An 18,661-nucleotide genomic window follows, 5' to 3' on the forward strand; every position below is an offset into this window, starting at 1 on the left:
CTCATCTTCTCAGATTCTTCATAGAACCTCAGTCTTCTCTTGAAGTCTTTAAATGTAACATCATCCTCGTTCTGTGTTACATGGACAGCCAGTGGACTGAATGAATCTGGCAGTCCATTCAAAATGGTGGCTACAAGCAGCCCATCACTCATGTTCTCTCCTGCATCACGTAGAGCTGCAATTATATTCTCAGCCCTTATCATGTAATCAGTAACAGTTTCATTGTCTGCCATTTGTATGGTGGTCAATGATGTATACAGGTTTAGAATCCTTGGCTTGCTTTTTCCTGAATAGTGCTCCCTCAATAATTTCAGGGCTTTCCTTCCATCCTCGGCGGCATCATGTCTTATCAATGACAGGCTCTTATCATCTAGGGCATTCACTAACTGTGCATAACAGTCTTCATTTTTTCCTGGATCTGCAGCGAATGCGGCTTCACCCGTGGGCGCTCGCAAAATAGTGTCTTTTAGCTTCAAAATGTGCAAACGGCTAAGGAATCTCTTCTCCCACAGATCATACTTATCTTCTGTTCCATCGAATAAAATCTGCTGGGATGTTCCTGCTCCGGCCATTTTTTACGTTGCATCCACGTTAACACGTCTTCTCTTTATACAGCTCACTTATCTCCAAACATTGGGTTGCGGCTTGTAGAAACACCGTGTCTTCAGTTTACGCGGGAGTCTCTCAGCGCCGTCTTCATCCAGGTCCCACTAGTAGCTTCTCTAGGCTAACAGCTCATTCTTCTGTTACCTTGTTGCTCTAGACTGGCATTCCTGGGCCCAAAACCTGTTATGCGTAGTGCGTTGCGGTGGAGATTTAATAGAACTCAGTAGTAGACAGCTTCCTTTAGCCTTCATTAGGCATATTTATTTATCGTGGTAGGAGAGATGCGGTTGTGCTGCCGCTCAGCTCTCGATCCAAACAACATCTGAACGGATAAGGTAGAGGCCACATGTAGTGCAAGGTATAGTCAGTGACGTCACGTCCTGGACGCACTGCAGACAACATTGCCCTCTGCAGGACACAATGAGCAAGGGCGCACATAATTGTACAACATTTAACATTTCCAACAAACAGATTGACTCACCCTCACTATCATCACAATGAAACACGTCCAGAAGAATGTCATGCAAAGCTGCCTGCCTGCCTGCCTTCCTTCGACTCTCCCTGAACTGCCTGATATTTTAATGTTCAATGTTAACCATTTGTGCAGATAGCATGAAGTGGAAAAGATCCCCGATGCTAATGTGGCGTTAGCCTACCTCCCGCCCCCTTAGCACCTGGTGGAGGGGGCGATAGGCTACTCTTCAAATGTTTCACAAAATACTTACCATCATGAGTACTCTTACTGTTTAACATTTTGGTTTACTTCATGTTAAGGCTAATACAAATGACAAGGCTAAGTAATGTAATGTAATGCTAACTAACCTGCTCGCTACTAGCTAGGTAGCTAACTTGAGTATGTTCCATGCAAAACATGTATATTACCTGATATGTTTGGTCCTGGTGTCGGTACCATATGTGTTCGGGTACCATATGTGTTCGGGGTCCGTCTCTTACCAATGACGCAACCCAGTCTCACGGAATTTCGTGTTCACCAACACGATATTTAATCTATTGATTCGTGTTCACCAACACGATTTTCCCCTTTTTTTCGTGTTGCACAGCACGATTTCAAAAGCAATGTATTTCTATTGGTAGTCTTTCCCCTTTTTTTTCGTGTTGCACAGCACGATTTTAAAAGCAATGTATTTCTGTTGGTAGTCTCACGGCATTACGTGTTATAGGAAGACCGGAAGCTGTGTGGTTCATGAAAACATGTTCTTACTCAATATCAAGCCACGATTATAGCTTTTATTTAAAATCGTATCATTTCGGACTTTTGTTGCTGTCTGTGAGGAAAATAAATGGGGCTCATTTTTCCTTCTAATTTGTTATTCTTTTCAAAATAACACACTGTTATTTAGTCAACAATAACACACAATTATCCTTGTTTTTATTTATTTGTTTAATTCTATAATCTCGTTTTTTTTTGCCGTCCTTCAGGAACTGAATTTCAAAATAAAAATAACCGGAAACAGACGTAGGCCTATAAGGGACATTTCGAGCATCATCGAGTTTAGGATGGCCGAAGACACTACACTACCCATAATCCCCAGCTATCGTTTAGGACTACAGTCCCCGTGATTATACTTCAAGTCGGGATTGGATGTTGGAGTTGCAGTGCGCCAAGGTTACGGAATCGAAACTGGATCGAACGCCGCCCCTCCCCAACAATTAGAAGTTGCCAATATTAAACACCAATTATTAACCAATTAAAATGAACCGATTAAACATCTCTCTGACACAGTTTAAAACGCATTTCAAGTGGAAGAATTGTTCGTGTCTCCTCTTCGTGTCTCGGGAAGCTGGAAGCTGTATTATTTTCAAAAAATATATTTTTTAACCATAACGGGTACTTTACACAACATTGAGTCAAACTTATCCTTGTTTTAATCCTTGTTTTATTTATGTTAAATTGTTGTTGTCGGTTAATTTTCCATTTTATTTATTTTGGTTTAAGATATCATTATTTTTTATTTAATATTATCATGTTAGATGTTTAAACTTTTCTGCAAGGCAATATATACTTTTTGTTTTTGTCCGTAGGCTACTTAGGTTATTAAAGAGTTATCGTGTCAAAATATAGGAAATGTATTCATATTTTATTGTATAATCGGTACAGGAAATTACATCATTCAGAGCACCACCTATTGGCCAAAGACGCTGCCACCGGCATTGCGATCCATCCTCTGACAAAGTAAGTTGGGTCACTAAAGTCTGATACATGTTTTGCTTAGATTTAATAATTGGGGCTTTTTTTTAAGCCTTTACTCGCATGGTTCATCATACATACTGAACTGTTCTAAGTCTGAGAAATGCTTTTGCCATAATCATTAAAGCAACATTAATGTGAAATTATTCTTGCGGGCGGCTAGCTAGCTAGCTCACGTTCAACATAAGCTTAAACTAGTTTCATAGCCGTGGGAACATGTTTCAAATGGGGGGTGCTGTGGGGATGACACCAGGGCTGGTTCTGACCAATGTGCTGCCCTATAGGCAAGATTTTAACTGGCAATGAAAAACCTCTACAAAAGACCAATACACTACAAAAAGAGAAACATATTGACATGGTGGACAGCTTATATAATAAGGCTTCAAATGTATTTAGTATTATAACATGTTTTAATTGGGGGGGTGGACTTCGCATCCTCTAGTCTAGGGGGGTCCGGGGGTGCCCCCCCGGGAAGATTTGAAAGTAAAATGCTTCAATCTGGTGCACTTTGAGCGCCCAATTAGAGACTGATTTAGGGGGTACAACTCTAAACACCAATATGAAAAAGATCGGTTTGCATTTTATTAATCAAATAAGTATGTGAACATTTCCAATGACCTACCATAGCAAATAACAAATAAATGTAACTTATTTTATTTGTGTTGTTCATTCATATCTTATTTTATCAGTTAACATTGATTTATTTATGCATATTTTTAAATCTCTCCAGTTTTAAACGATATTTTTGGTTTATTGTCCTATAGTATACATTGGAATGATTTCAAACCTGTTTTTATTCATCCTAATAATTATAAAGGTGTGCCTTGGAAATATTTGTTTACATAAATTGTGATCAAAACGTTTGAGACTCACTGAGATAACATAGACTAAAGTGAACTATCTAAACACTCAGAATCCTTTACCTCACTGAGCCTCTCAGTCTGACAGGAGAGCTCTCCCTCCACATTATTGTCGAAACAGCTTCTTATATCCGTTAGCGCAGCAGAAGCTAACAACAATCCCCGCCGGTACCGCGGTATCCCCTCTCTCTATCTCTCTCACTTTGGCTGTGAGCTGCGGGCGCCTGCTAAGCCAACATCCCCCACTTTCATCACTACAGCGCCCATCGTACAGGGCAAATGGAAAATGTAACCGGGGTGAAAAGGGTGTTATCTTTACTTAATTATGAATGTTGTTACATCAAGGCTGAAAATTCGTTTTTTTGGTATTATATCTTGTGGGGGTGCTGCAGCACCCTCAGCACCCCTACTTCCCACGGCCCTGACTAGTTTAGCTACATTTATATCAGCTCATAAGTGGTGTGTGAAAAATATTTGTCTTAATTACGGCTACATACGTCGGTGTTAAAGTGTGAGTTATACGTTATCTTAATCGCTTCTGTTTTACACATGACAGTACTAATGCTGGCCGACATTTTAATATATGTTTGGGGGGGAGGGGCATAGTCCACGTCCATGTGCTTGTTACGCGTATGAAACAGGAAACACGTAAATGAACTCAGTCTGTCTAAAGTAGTTAAACCGTCACAATGTGCATTTAAAAAAGTTAGTTTCACTACATAATTCACTTTTTCTGTTCTCTCCTGCAGCTCCCGTACCCACACCACAAACCCATACACTGATCTACACCATCATAAAACCAACGGCACTTTTAAGAGCCAAACTCAACCTATCTCTCTGTCTATCTACCTACCTTTCTTATAGTTATTGTCTCTATCTTTTTCTATCATTCATTATCTATTTCTTCATCTATCCATCTCAATCTTACAATCTGTCTCTCTATCTCTGTTTGTCTCATACAGCAGCTGTTGCATATCTGTTGTGTCTGTCTGTCTGTCTGTCTGTCTGTCTGTCTGTCTGTCTGTCTGTCTGTCTGTCTGGCTGTCTAGCTGGCTGGCTGGCTGGCTGGCTGGCTGGCTGGCTGTGTTGCAATGGCAACAAAACACAACCCAGACCCCAATAATCCCACATCCAAAGAAGGGAAACGCATGGCTCTTGAGCTGAAGCATGAACACATGCTATCTGAAGCTAAAGTTGGTGTTTTAACCCATATGACCTCATTCATTTCCCACTTGAATTTGGCACTAACTGTTATCCAAAAAATGCTGAACAGGCCAAGAGTAACTGGATTTTGGATCAATGTATAGGGCCTTTGCAAAACGGTTCATCATTACAACATGGAGGGCAGAGGCTTACTAAAAAAAGCTTGTTCAACTGGTCTTACTTCATTAGTTGTATATGGTAGGAAAAACTTGAAGCAAAAATGTTCTTCAAGTGAATGAATTTACTTTTATTTGTCCACTGTCATATGGTATCAGTTTATCAGCAACATCAACCTTAAATGAGTTGTTACTTGGTCACAGAAAGCATCTGAGGAGAGGAAACGGGCACGCTCTGTAGGAGACACTTTACAGTCCCCTAAAAGGGGCTGTGTAGGACGTGGCAAGCCGAGAGGGAGGCGTGGAGGGCAACGCCAAGGCTCAGCTACAGGTTGAAATCCCAATTATTTTACATTTTTATGAATTTGGAAAATGGAAATGGAAAATTTGAAAATGGTTGGAAAATCGAATTAAAACACAGTAATTGCTTGTTGAGGGTCTACAATAATTCCAATATATAAACGCATAGTGACACTACAGTCGGAGACATTCCCACTGTGGTGTCATAAGAACTATACTTTATTTAATTTCACAAGCTTTTAAACAATAGGTAGATAATACAAATCATCAGTTATCTGTTGTTAACCCTCTGTGTGATGTTTTACAGTCACATCCCCCCCGACTGAGGGCTTCCAGTCTTCCAGTGTGGAGGTTCTGCGTACTGAACCTTCAGCACAACACGAATTTGGTAAATCACAAAAATGGCTTTAAGTTTAAAACAAAAATAAATGTTTTAATAAATTGTGTTAGTGAGAGAAAATAACCTTATACACAACTGACAGTTCAGGACTCGAACGAGGAATGTAATTCTGTAAAGATATTGGCCAGTTCCATACTGAGCAAAGAAATGATCCTTGATTTTTAGTGTTCATCTTAAATATAGTAATTTCCAGTTAAAGTTTCCCATTCTGTTCACATAAAAGAATATGGATAGACTCTCTGACATTCTTTCCTCATCTCCTCCTGAGCCTCAAAAAAGCTCTGCCTCATCCTGGTCTTTTCGGCAGCAGAAAGCCTCAGAGCGCTGGAAAGAAGCGAGACCACACCACCAACAATGCCTTCTAGAAAAAGAGGCTGTTGGTCATCCCCTGTGTGGCCTCTGCCACGAGCCGGCTGTTATTAGGTGAGATAACATTTACCTTTATTTAAATTACTTTACCTAATTGTAATTTTTCAGTATTAATGCTCAGTGCCCTGCTATTTCAGCTAACATGCATGACTTTTGGGATGTTAGAAAACTGGATACCTAGAGAAAACCCACATGAAAATGAAAGTAATTCTAGGATATTAGAATAATTTTGTATTTCCTCCCAAGGTGTAGAGAGTGTCTCCCCGAGGAGTGGAGACCGTGATGTACTTCATCACAAGAACCGGCCACTCCACAACAGGGACAGTTTAATGAATGTTTTTTTTAAACCAATTAGTCCAACAACATGTGTTGTTAGAGTGGAAGGTGGATATGACACCCATGACCAAGGTATGCTCTCTCAAACTTGGAATTTGATGTTCACATTTCTCTTCGGCCAGCATATAATGGTAATTAGTGCTTTTCTTTTTTTTTTGACAGCTTGCATATTGCCAACTGTGAAGGCACCCAACTGCTCCTGTAAAGGCACAAACTTCACTGTGGTACCAGGCAAAGCAGTGATTTTAATTACCATCAATGGTAAACAAATATATATATATATATATATATTTGGATTTCTATTGAATTGTTGTTATATGTTTACTGTTGTGGGCTGAGGCATTGTGCTTCCACTTGGAGTAAAACCTTCATGTTATATCTGTTCATCTTTGACTATTTGTAGATGGAACTGTTGTAAAATGTGTCTTAATTATGTTTATTTACTTGTTCCAAGGGCGTTATGACTTGCATCTGCCACTATATGTCTGTCAAACTTGCCAGCAGCAGTGGACCCCCGACTTGAAAGTCCTCCTTAAGAGTGGATACTGGCCAGCTTCGGTCAGTATTTCCACACTTTACACCTTGGACCTCCTGAGCTCCTTTGAAGAGCTCAAGGTCATCTCTCCGGGATTCTCCAGACAGGCCTTTGCAAAGCTGCTGGAGCATCGCACAAAGTGTGGAGGAAGAGTAAGTGTAAATATTCTTTACCATATTATACATTATAACATTTCCGTAAATAGACAAAATCACAGCAATATATGTAATTATCTTCCAGTCTGGACCTTTCAACGGAGATGCACTGCAGCTTTCTGGAGTTCTCCTATGCCTCGTATGAGGAAGACCAGCTCTGCTGTGGTGCTCCTCTCATCTGCCTTGCCTGCACGCCGGAGATGTTGGCTGTTTCTGCCGATGGAAACAGGAAGCTGTATTGCTTTCGGCGAAGTGGAAGGTGCTGTTTTTACAATGTTGTTATTTAACTTTTTTGATTACTGTTTATATTTCATGGATATATTTGCTAATCTTTTTTTCCTCAGTTCTGATGGCAGCGCCTTTTTTAATGGGCTCTTTGTAGCAGAAGACAGCGCGGTGGCTGCATTTGTCGACAAAATACAGAGATCACTGAAAAATGCAAGTTTTTATTCGTCATTTTACCTTATAGGTATATCACAAAAATAGCCATGTATATCCGACCCTGACTTTCTCAAATTCAGCTACTTCTCCTTACCATCTACTCCAAAATCAGATAATTAGAACAAATGGTGTAGATCGTGGTTCCATTGCTCTTAACTGATTTGTCATGATGTAATGTGTGTCTTAGACCCAGGGAAGAGGCACATGTGGGGACTCCCAGTGGACAGCAGCGAGGGAGACGTCAAGGAGGGCTTCGAAGCTGGATGAAGAAGGGATGGAGGTGGCTGTATGTCGCCATGGGTTTCTTTTGAAGGCCTTAAATATGTACAGGGGGAGATATTCGCCTACCCCCTGTATCTTCAAAAGGAACTCATGCCAGCCAAAGCCAAGTTCTTCGCCATGGATGTGGCTTGCAAGTACTGGCCGTACATGGAGAAAGCTGCAAATGTCCTTCCTGCTCTCTAGGAGCTGACGACCATGAAGCCATTCCTCAGTGTAATGCATGCTCGAGCCCATGCTACCAAATGCGAGGTATGTGAAATATTTTTGTATCACGTACATTTATATTTTTTATATTTATAATACTAAAGTAGTAAATATCTAAGCTATACTGTTTAGTATAGTAGTATGTAGCCTCTTTGCACAACAATTCCAGCAACCTTTTACCATCAGATTATATGGAGTGGGAAGAACCAGGAGGGAGCAGGGATGACCGCTGGGGAAGAGGTGGAGCAGGTCAACAGCTACCTGTCCCGTTGTGCCCTGACAACAAAATACATGTCCAAAGCAGGTGAGTGGAAGGTTTTGCCCTATTATTGCATACTTTTTTAGATGAAATATCATAACCTCATTATTGCTTTCAAAAGCACGACTGGACATGCTCACAGTGGATGCAATGGGATGGAACAGGAAAAAAGGTGACTCCCTTCATCAGGCACTTTCCACAAGATATGTGAAGGTGAGCCTCCTATTAAAGGTGTTGTTGTATCCTTTGTCATTTGCACATGGCTTGTTGTTAATCATAGCAAATTTTAATCTTGATAAATGTCCATCGTCTACTGTTTATCAGACTAGTAAGAGGCTCCTAGAAGAGACTGCAAGTGTTGAGGAACTCAAGACGGAGCTACATTGTGTCTCAGATGACATGGTGTCGACGTGGATTTCCGACGTGAAGGAATGGGCATCTGGTAAGCACGACGAGATAACACCAGCTACATATCATTGTCCATGACTGTTTGAATTTACAGATTTGATCCTAAAGAGCAGCCAATTTTAAGGCAATAAGGCTGATTTTTCATGCCACGTAATGAGACCCTCACTGGATTTCAGTAGACAGGGACATAATCTTCAACCAGTAGCAAGTCAACTATGTGTCCATGTTTATCTCTGATATGTTCCAGTTTCCATAGTTGTACCATCAATTTGTGTTAAAAGGTGGTAAATATGTTGCACAACTTTGTTTCTCAAAACCGTTACGTGTTGTGTAACAGTACATTTTACTGCCAATATTATTTCTACAGGAACATCAGAAACATCGGGTACTTCTGAAGACATCCTTCAAACAGCACTGCAGCAAAGCATTGAGGGGCTTTACCTAAGTGTGAGGCAGCGGAAGCAATCCCTTTACCGACAGAATGGTATAACAATATAATGTTTTAGGTTGCAGATTCAACCTACTGAATTATATGTATTTTTTGTACTTGCAAATATAGTTTGTCACATATCCCTATCCCACTACTTCATGTCTTTTTCAGACAGCAGCAAGCTCCGCCATCGACTTCGAAGGAAGCTTGCAGACGAGAAAAAGCGCCTTAGTCAGGAGGTACTGAAGTACAACCAGCTGGTACACGACTCGCCAGAGGCATAGATGTTGCTGCGGTGGAGCATTCCCTCTCTGGAGGGAGCATCATGTCCGCGCTGTGGCCGTGGGAAGTTCATGGCATGGGTCAGTTTTCAGATATTTCATAATAATTCATTTGAAGTTCTGTTATATGAGGGTATACCTTGCTGAGTTATGCACATATCATGTAGAGTGTTAGAACGTTCATTTAGTTTAAGGGTATATCTTAAGTTTTCTTATTGTGTATACATTTGATTATTTTGAAAGTACATGTTTGGAGTTTTAAACATATTGTTATGTTATAATGAAAATGTGATTCATGTATATACATAACTGTGATTGGATTTCCGCTAACTTTAAAGCCAAGAAAAAGATACTTGATCAAGTCATGCTTACACGGAGACTGCAAGAGGAGAAAGGCATCCTATTGTGGGAGATGGCGCAGCATTGCACATGGTTGCAGAACATGGCAGTTGCTCTAAAAAATAAGGTGGCTGAGGAAGGTAAGTTGAAAGCAAAACTTAACCTACCTTGTAAAGTATGAGTTTTAAAGGAAAAAAAGTCAGCCCAAATCATTCTTGGTCACAGAAATTGGATGGAGTATAATGGCCTTTGACCATTCGACCCGGCCATTTTACATAATGAAGTCCCTTGACAGTGACAATCATCTTTATATGTACATGGAGAGAATATACTCCATTGAAGTACTCTGGCCTCGTGAAGCAATCTTACTTTATAGTATGTCCATATAACAATATTTTGTGTATTTTCAGATGTAGACAAGGGGAATGGAGGACTTGGGTGCACCCTAAGAAGGAAGCATGCTGAGGCGTTGGAGAGGTTGCAGGTGGTACTGCAGCAGTACAAGACTGCTTTAGGTCCTGATGCTTGTTTCCTTCAACATGAAGAGGAAAGTCAAAGTGGCCTAAGCAGTCCAGACACCAGTGAAGACGAAGAAGGAAACATAATTTAGGTAATTTACTTATGAATTAATGTACAGTATCTTTGTTGATTTAGCCTCAACCTAGACATGTTGCTGTTACTTTTGTATTCATTAATGCTAAACATACATTGTGTATTCAAAAACCTCAAATTTGGTTTCTGATCTGCCCCTCTTTTTTGTTTCTCTGTATTTCCCCAGATGGCTGCTGCTCTCAAGCACGAATATCCGCCAAGACTTGATGTGCTATCAGAAATGTAAATACTTTACTGACTTTATATTTAGAGATTGTATTCATACTCCTCAATGGAAGATCACCCTTGAATATGTTGACCATATGACTTTTCCTTATGCCGCAGCATCAGGCCAAACATTTCACTTGTACACAACTTAAATTGTATTGAAGAAAATGCTCAGCGTCCCTGGAATGCATCCTGAGCAATCAACCATTCACTTTTGATCCTTTTTGAAACACTAGAATGTAAATTCCTAAATCTCCAAGTATATCTTGCTGGTTACCATACAACTTGGTCAGCACATCATTGTCCAAGAGCAGGAGGTCTTTCCCTTTTTTCCCAGAACAGGATGCCTATGCATTATTATTTTCGATCTCTTATAGGATTTACCTGTCATTAACTTTATATGACTGCACCTGTTACACCGCAGGCCAATAACAGCTTTCCTCTAATTGTTCATTTTTGTTTCTTTTGCGTTACTTACTTTAATTGCTTTGTCAGTTATATTTCCTTTTTGGTCTCCAGCTATTAACCTGATTGATTGAAGTAATTCAATCAACATGTACAATGCACAGTCTTTTAGGATGTATAATTAGGGACATTGAGATAAACAACAAATAGTTTATTTGGTGAATCACCTCATTGTTGTTCTCAAAACCAAATAATACATTGTTATAAATTGTTATATTTGATTTACACATAGAATGTACATGTTTAATATACATAGTTAAATCATAAAAAAATGGTTGTGTTGTATGATTTCTTAATACTGTATGTTATAACCGTTTGCATAACTTGATTTTATGTTCTGTTGTCCATGCTTTTCATGTTAGACTAACCCCAACGCTCTAGAGTCAAGACATACACCCTTATGGTGGCCTTTTACTTGTATTGTGGTGAAACACATAAGTAAACCATTGCCAGAGAGGACCATTTTATTGTTTTAAAAACAATGTTATTGATGTGGTCGGTTGATGAATAAATATAAATTAAGCATACGTCTGTGTTACTTTTTGTTGTTTACATCACACTGCATTATAATGCGTTTGGAAATAAATTCATTTAGAAGTAACAATATGGGTTAGCACTTGAATATTTTTGTAAAGAGATGATCCTCATCCGGAACACTGGTTGTTGGTTTAAGATAAGATAGAACTTTATTGATCCCAATTTGGGAAATCTTTGTGTTGCAGCAGCATTAAAACACATGGCATTATACAATACAAATAAAAAGACAAGAAATAAAGAAGAAAATATACATGTTGAATTTACAAATGAGCAATAACAAGATATGCAAGGTATTATATTTACATAACTGTGACTGATGGAATATTAAATATTACACTGAATATGTCAAATGTACAGTGAAGAGAGAAACTATGGAGCAGAGAGTTCTCTTCCAGCCAGAGGTGATTTGCTGTACAGCAACACGTTCTCACTCCCATCCCGTCACATGTTGACGGACGGTCAGGGCCCCTCCCCGTCACCGACTTGCATAGAGCTCCCTGAACGTTGGTAATAGACACGTTGTGATCTCGGCAAAATGCTCTCCGCAGATCCATTCTCACAGCGTTTATCAACCTTTTTCTTACTCAATATCAAACCACACTTATTGTTTTTACTTCTTTATTTTAATTGAATAATGTAGGACTTTTGTTGTCGTCAGTTATCGGGAGAGTAGGGGCTCAGAATACTGAAATCTATATTGTTTCATCGTTTTTTCCTTCTAATTTTGTATTCTTTTCTAAACCACACACTGTTATTTACTCAACAACACATAAGTATCCTTGTGTGTATTTATTTGTTTGATTAATAAACACAAGTTGGAGTCCGTCAGGACCGAGGGTCGGAGCAGCTCATTTGCTTTCGAGAATTTTACACCCGGAAGTAAGTATTCTCTCCGCTTCGCTTGACAAACCCATCCATGGACAAACCCCGTGATAGTCATCAAGCTCTGATTGGATGTTTGAGTGTGCGCCGAGGGTTACGCCGAGCCTCGAACAGCACTTTGAAATGGGATGGAACCACGGCAGACTGTCCAAAACTGGATTTGAACGGGTCTACCCCCTCCCCCACCCCGTCCCCAGCACTACAAATGTAGTAACTGTGTAGTAACTATACACTATTGTGTGTTTCGCAACATGTTCTATGGCACGTCTCTGCTGGGAATTGTAGTTTTAAAAGACGTTTTCATATTTCCCATAATAAGAAGTTGCCAGTATTAAACTGTGTACATTCCTGGAGGTTTAGGGGATACGAAACACTCACATTTAAAACATATAATTAATAAATGGGGGAAAATTGCTTGTGCCCATAATGGGCAGCATTAATATATAAATATAATATATATAATATAATATAAATAATATATATATATATGTAACCAGGTTAAAAGCTATTAACGGAGACAGTTACTCGCTGTTATAAATCATACGCTGTTCCTTTAGGAGATTCAAGATGCTTGGTTACACCCAGAGATGCGCAGCAGAAAGGCGCGCAGTCATGACGTCATAGACAGACGACTCACTGGTAGTTTTCGCGGGAACAGGTAGTTTTAGCGTTGTTTTACAGAGAGACGCAGTTTTGTAAGACGTGTGTGTGTGTGTTCTCCACCGTGCGGGGTCCAACACGAGAGTGGGACGGCGTAAGTCACCAGATATATGCATAACAAAAACCACATTAAGGAATTATATGTTTAAAATGCCTTTTAAGTGGAGTGTGTGAATTTTGTATGTCATCTCTCATGCAGAGGGGAGAAGCAACGCAGTGTTCGGTGCTGCAGGTCGGTTCAGAGAGCATTTGTATTAAAAGTGAGTGTTAAAGTGTTTTGCGAATGATATATGTTGATAAATGCTGTACTGTATTAATTGTTAGTTAATGCATGTACTGTTCTGAAGTGGTAATACTGATGCACTTTTGTGACTGTTATCCTCAGCTGCAGAGGCTATTACCGTTGTTTATTGTTTAGGCTATCTATGCTGTTTACTGATAATTGTTTATCAGTTGATATTGTTGTGAGACAGAAAGGACCATTTACAACTTGTATCCTAATTATTACACTTATTACTAGAGTGTTAATGCTGTTCTCAACCAGAGTGCAGTCGGGGAATAAAGACCCTTACAATTTATGCTGTGTCCTGTTCTCTCTTATATGACCAGGCTACACAATTTGGTACCAGGAGTGGGGTCCCCTTATCTAGTCTTAGGTTTTTAGTTGGGATAGAGGTAGTGTAGAAAATACAATAGGATAAACAACGGTAATAGTGAAGATTGTTCGAGTCCTATGCCAGAGGGACAGTGCTGACGGATGGAGTGATCTGCTTGGAGTGGCTGCATGTGACTAGTGGCCGACCTTCAAGTCCAGAGAGCTGTCTGCATCATCACTAAAGGACTACTTGAGGAGAAGATCAACGGACATTGCTCTTTTGAGACTGTTAAAGGACATTGTGACTGTCAATAAGAAATTTTAGGATGTTCGAAGAAGACAGGGATCCAGTTGTTGGCGTAGGAGAAGAGGACGACAATGAGGGAGACGATGCAGCTTCTTCATTCAACGGTGAGGGGGGAAACCCCATGGTGCAGCTGCAGTCACAGATTGCAGAATTGAGTCAAAAACATGATGCAGTAATGGCAACAATTTCTAATCTTGGTAATGCTACAGCTAAGTCTTATGTGTACATTCCACGTGAGCGTAAGATCCCACCTTTTACTGGTGATGTGGGAAAAGATAGCCATACTGTTGATGAATTCATAGAAGAGATGGAGCGTGTACTAAGAACAAGGGGTTTTAGTCCTGATGACCAAGTAGACATCATCCTCTCACACTTAAAGGGTACAGCCTTGGAGGAGGTTAAACTTTGTATGGGGGAATTCTTTAAGCAACCAACTGATTTGTTTGTATATCTAAGAGCAGCTTTCAGGGAGAAACGTACTATTCCACAGCTGTTACATGCCTTTTATGCTCGCAAACAGTTAGAGGGGGAAGACTTCCATAGTTTATCTCATGCCCTTTCCCAGCTTCTTAACGCCGCTCTTCAGCAGTCCCCTAATGCAGTGTTAGATACACTGGTCACTCTGAGAGATCAGTTTATCGAAGGTGTGAGGGATCCAGCTCTTCGTAGGGAACTTCGTAAGGTTGTTAGGGAGAAGCCCCGCTCTACTCTATTTGATATCTGTGAAGAAGCCATAACATGGTGTCAGGAAGACAGGCCCCGTGGTGCTAGCATCGCTAGGAACAGAAACCTAGTGAGTGAGGGGGGAAGAAGGATTCCAGAAAACACAAACTCAACAAGCAATGCCCAGAATGATTTAGCACTAACATTACAGGAGGTAGTTAAAGTAATCAGTCAGCAGGGTAAAGCTATTGGGGAGCTAACCAGTGCAGTCCATGAACTAACTATGCAGAACGTTCGTTCAGGTGGTGACAGAGGTGCTAAACCTAAATTCAAGCCAAAGTACACTGCTGATGGTCAACCAATCTGTTTCAGATGTGGAGGTGTTGGACACATAGGCAAACAGTGCCCGGTACAGTGGCAAGCAGAAAGGCAGTCCACCGTCACACCTGCCACTGTAGTACAGGGAAACGAGATCCCTCCATTGCTATGAGCCGAGCAATGCGAGGCAAGCCAGAAGGCTCAGGGGCCAGCCCGTTAACTAAAGAGAAGTTTTTAGAGAACGCTGTAGGCGCATGCCATGAAGTGGATATCCTAATAGGTGACGTTCCGGCTAAATGTCTCCTAGACACTGGGATTAATGTGAGCACTCTAACAGAAAGTTTCTTTAGAAAACACCTCCATGGGGAAGATGAAGATATGCACTGTACCGCCAAATGGCTTAAGATCAATGCTGCCAACAGGTTGCCTCTGCCTCACCTTGGCTATGTTGAGCTAGACATACAAGCCATGGGCCTAACCATACCAGAGTGTGGTTTCCTAATTGTTCGAGATGGGGAGGAAGCAGAACCAGACTCAAACCTCCCAGGCATTATTGGTATGAACATTGTCAAAAAGTGCAGGCTGCTAGTTCTTGCAGAGTTCGACACTACTTTGAAGGGACAGTTGGACCATGTCTGGAGAGAAGCTTTTCACCGGTTACAGGAAGCAGAACTGGTCGAGAAGGTGTCCACTGCCAGGGTTGAAGGTAGGAATAAGGTTCACATACCTGCTTAATCTATCGCCACAGTCTATGCAAGAGGCAAAAAGAAAACGTCTGACCGTGATGACATTATGCTGTTGGAGCCAGGAAGCACGCCGGTCCCTGGTGGGTTGATCATCATCCCCACTTTGGTGTCAGGCACCAGTAGTGTGTTTCCAGTCCAGGTGATCAACTTTTCACAAGAGGATGTTTGGTTACCTTCCGGAACCAGACTAGGTGTTCTCAGTCAATGTCAGGGTGTTGAGGGTGACCCCCATGAAGTGAAGTTTCAGCGGATTTCTGCCGACCATGAACAAGTGACCATCGACCGGAAAGGGGATCAGGGAGCTGATAGGGACGTACAAGCTCTGCTGGATCTACTGCATCTTGGTGGAACGCAAGAACAGCAGGCAGAGCTGAGTGCACTCCTGACGAAATACGTTGATGTGTTTGCTATCCATGATGACGAGCTGGGGCATACCGACAGTGTGAAACATGAAATACCACTGATAGACGACACACCAGTCACCCAACAATACACAGACGCATACCACCTAACCAGTACAAAGAGGTGAAGGAACACATCTCCGAGCTGTTTAGGAAAGGAGTGATCCAGGAGAGTTCAAGCCCTTATGCCTCACCTGTCGTCTTGGTGCGTAAGTCTGATGGTAGTCTGAGACTGTGCGTCGACTACAGGAAGCTGAACGCCAAGACTAGACGCGACGCATTCCCCTTAACAGGGATTGATGAGAGTTTGGATGCGCTATGTGGTGCAAAGTTCTTCTCAACAATCGACCTGGCCAGTGGCTATCACCAGGTAGCAGTCCACGAGAAAGATAGGCAGAAAACGGCCTTCACCACACCGTTCGGCCTATATGAGTATGACAGGATGCCTTTTTGACTTTGTAACGCTCCAGCGACCTTCCAGCGCCTTATGCAATCTACGATGAGCGGTTTAGTTTTCCAGATCATGTTGCTATACCTAGATGAGTTGTTGGTGTATTCATCCACTTTTCAAGAGCACCTAACAAGACTCGAGACAGTGCTGAAGAGACTGAAAGAAGCAGGACTGAAAGCTAAAATGGAGAAATGCCATTTCCTGCAGTCAGAAGTCAAGTTCCTGGGTCATCAAGTCTCGGAAGAGGGGATAAACACAGACCCTGACAAGATAAGTGCAGTCAAGCAGTGGCCAGTTCCTAGCACAGTGAAAGAGCTTAGGTCTTTTCTTGGCTTCGGTAGCTATTACAGGAGATTTATTGAAGGTTTTTCTCAAACAGCAGGGCCTCTGCATGATGTTGTAAATGTCTGTCTCAGAGAGACCAGCCGAGCTAGGGTGAACCAGTTATTCAAAAACTCTTGGACACCTCATTGTCAGTTAGCTTTCGAAGAACTTAAAGAAAAACTGACAAGTGCTCCAACCTTAGGCTATGCAGACTTTACATGCCCTTTCATACTAGAGACGGACGCTAGCAACTCAGGGCTAGGAGCAGTCTTGCACCAAGAGCAGGGGGGTAAGAAAAAAGTTATAGCCTATGCTAGTCGGAGGCTTCGTGGAGCTGAGAAGAATGATCGAAACTACAGCAGTATGAAGCTGGAGCTCTTTGCGCTCAAGTGGGCTGTGACTGAAAAGTTCAGGGGTTATCTATTGGGGTCCAATTTCACCATTATAACAGATAACAACCCACTGTGCCACCTCTCAACCGCTAAACTAGGTGCCATTGAGCAGCGATGGATGTCTCAGCTAGCTGTGTTTGACTTTGATGTGAAGTACCGCCCTGGACGATGTAATACAGCAGCCGATGCTCTCTCACGACAACCAGACGACAGAGAACCTGAACTGGCAAGTGAAGACGCAGAGTATGATGATTGTGTTGCCATATGTAATGCACTAAGGGCAGGGACAGCCTTAGGGCCTGATCTAGGGGCAACAGGGGTCAAATGTTTCAAAGTCAGGGAGATACGTGCATCAGAAGCAAGTAGCAGCGCGGATACTGACGTGGCACCGGGGAGCACCCCGACGTTGCCAGGATACTCCAAGGAAGAGCTGTGTGACTTCCAAAGTACAGACCCCATACTCTGCAGCTTTAAGAAGTTTTGGGACAGAAAGAAGAAGCCTACCTATCAAGAGAGGTTAGGTTTAACGAAACCAGAGCTTTCATTGTTGAAACAATGGCAGCGAGTCAGAGAAGAAGACGGACTCTTGTTTCGTGTCATTGATGATGCACACATCGGAGAATGTCATCAGTTGTTGTTACCGTTCTGTTTGAAAGAACAAGTACTCAAGAGTGTGGATGATCAAATGGGACACCAAGGCATCGAACGAACATTGGCCGTACTGAGACAGAGGTGTTTTTGGGGAGGCATGCATGAAGATGTGGAACAATGGGTGAAGAGGTGCCACAGGTCTGTGTTGACAAAGATGCCACAGCCCAAGATTCAAGCACCCATGACACCATTCTTAGCTTCTCGTCCATTGGAAGTTGTTGCTGTGGACTTTACCACCCTTGAACCTGCCACAGATGGTCGTGAGAATGTACTTGTGGTGACTGACATGTTTACTAAGTTCAGTCAGGCTTTCCCCACAAGAGATCAGAAAGCAGGTACTACCGCTAAAGCCATCTTGAAAGAATGGTTTATGAAGTATGGTGTGCCAGAATGCTTACATTCTGATCAAGGCAGACATTTTGAGAGTGCAGTCATTGCTGAGTTATGTAGACTGTATGGAGTGAAGAAAACCCGCACAACACCACATCACCCACAGGGAAACCCCCAGTGTGAGAGGTTTAACAGAACCTTACATGACTTGCTACGAACTTTGCCTCCTGAGAAGAAGCGTCGTTGGCCTGAGCACCTGCCAGAGCTTGTGTATGCATACAATGTAACACCACACTCAACCACAGGGTACTCCCCACACTATTTGCTGTTTGGGGCACATCCACACCTTCCTATTGATGCGCTGTTAGGCCAAGAGCCAGCGACAGA

General features: G+C 41.7%; 1 protein-coding gene across 7 annotated transcripts; it reads left to right on the top strand.

Annotated features, from left to right (window-relative positions):
• Positions 1-4,427: 4,427 nt before the first annotated feature.
• Positions 4,428-11,534, top strand: LOC307015967 (uncharacterized protein). 7 transcript variants are annotated; one of them, XM_079644979.1, is made up of 17 exons: positions 4,428-5,325; positions 5,602-5,682; positions 5,963-6,117; positions 6,310-6,471; positions 6,562-6,660; positions 6,854-7,086; positions 7,175-7,348; positions 7,434-7,527; positions 7,718-8,061; positions 8,203-8,320; positions 8,397-8,488; positions 8,600-8,717; positions 9,051-9,167; positions 9,285-9,475; positions 9,733-9,873; positions 10,144-10,343; positions 10,512-11,534. In XM_079644979.1, exons 9-14 carry the CDS (start codon positions 8,008-8,010, stop codon positions 9,395-9,397), a joined length of 612 nt encoding a protein of 203 aa, XP_079501105.1. In that variant the 5' UTR covers positions 4,428-5,325; positions 5,602-5,682; positions 5,963-6,117; positions 6,310-6,471; positions 6,562-6,660; positions 6,854-7,086; positions 7,175-7,348; positions 7,434-7,527; positions 7,718-8,007; the 3' UTR covers positions 9,398-9,475; positions 9,733-9,873; positions 10,144-10,343; positions 10,512-11,534. The 7 variants fall into 7 exon arrangements, with proteins under 7 accessions (XP_079501105.1, XP_079501106.1, XP_079501109.1 ...); XM_079644980.1 differs by having other exon boundaries at positions 5,974-6,117; XM_079644983.1 differs by having other exon boundaries at positions 5,602-6,117; positions 6,562-6,623.
• Positions 11,535-18,661: the final 7,127 nt, after the last annotated feature.

The sequence above is a fragment of the Notothenia rossii genome (genome assembly GCF_949606895.1).
Source record: "Notothenia rossii genome assembly, chromosome: 8".
Taxonomy (NCBI): domain Eukaryota; kingdom Metazoa; phylum Chordata; class Actinopteri; order Perciformes; family Nototheniidae; genus Notothenia; species Notothenia rossii.

Coding starts and splice junctions, on each gene's coding strand:
- LOC307015967 (XM_079644977.1), top strand. CDS start 8,008: ATGAAGCCATTCCTCAGTGTAATGCATGCTCGAGCCCATGCTACCAAA. Junction 8,321..8,396: donor AAAATACATGTCCAAAGCAG/GTGAGTGGAAGG, acceptor TGCTTTCAAAAG/CACGACTGGACATGCTCACA. Junction 9,168..9,284: donor ATCCCTTTACCGACAGAATG/GTATAACAATAT, acceptor TGTCTTTTTCAG/ACAGCAGCAAGCTCCGCCAT.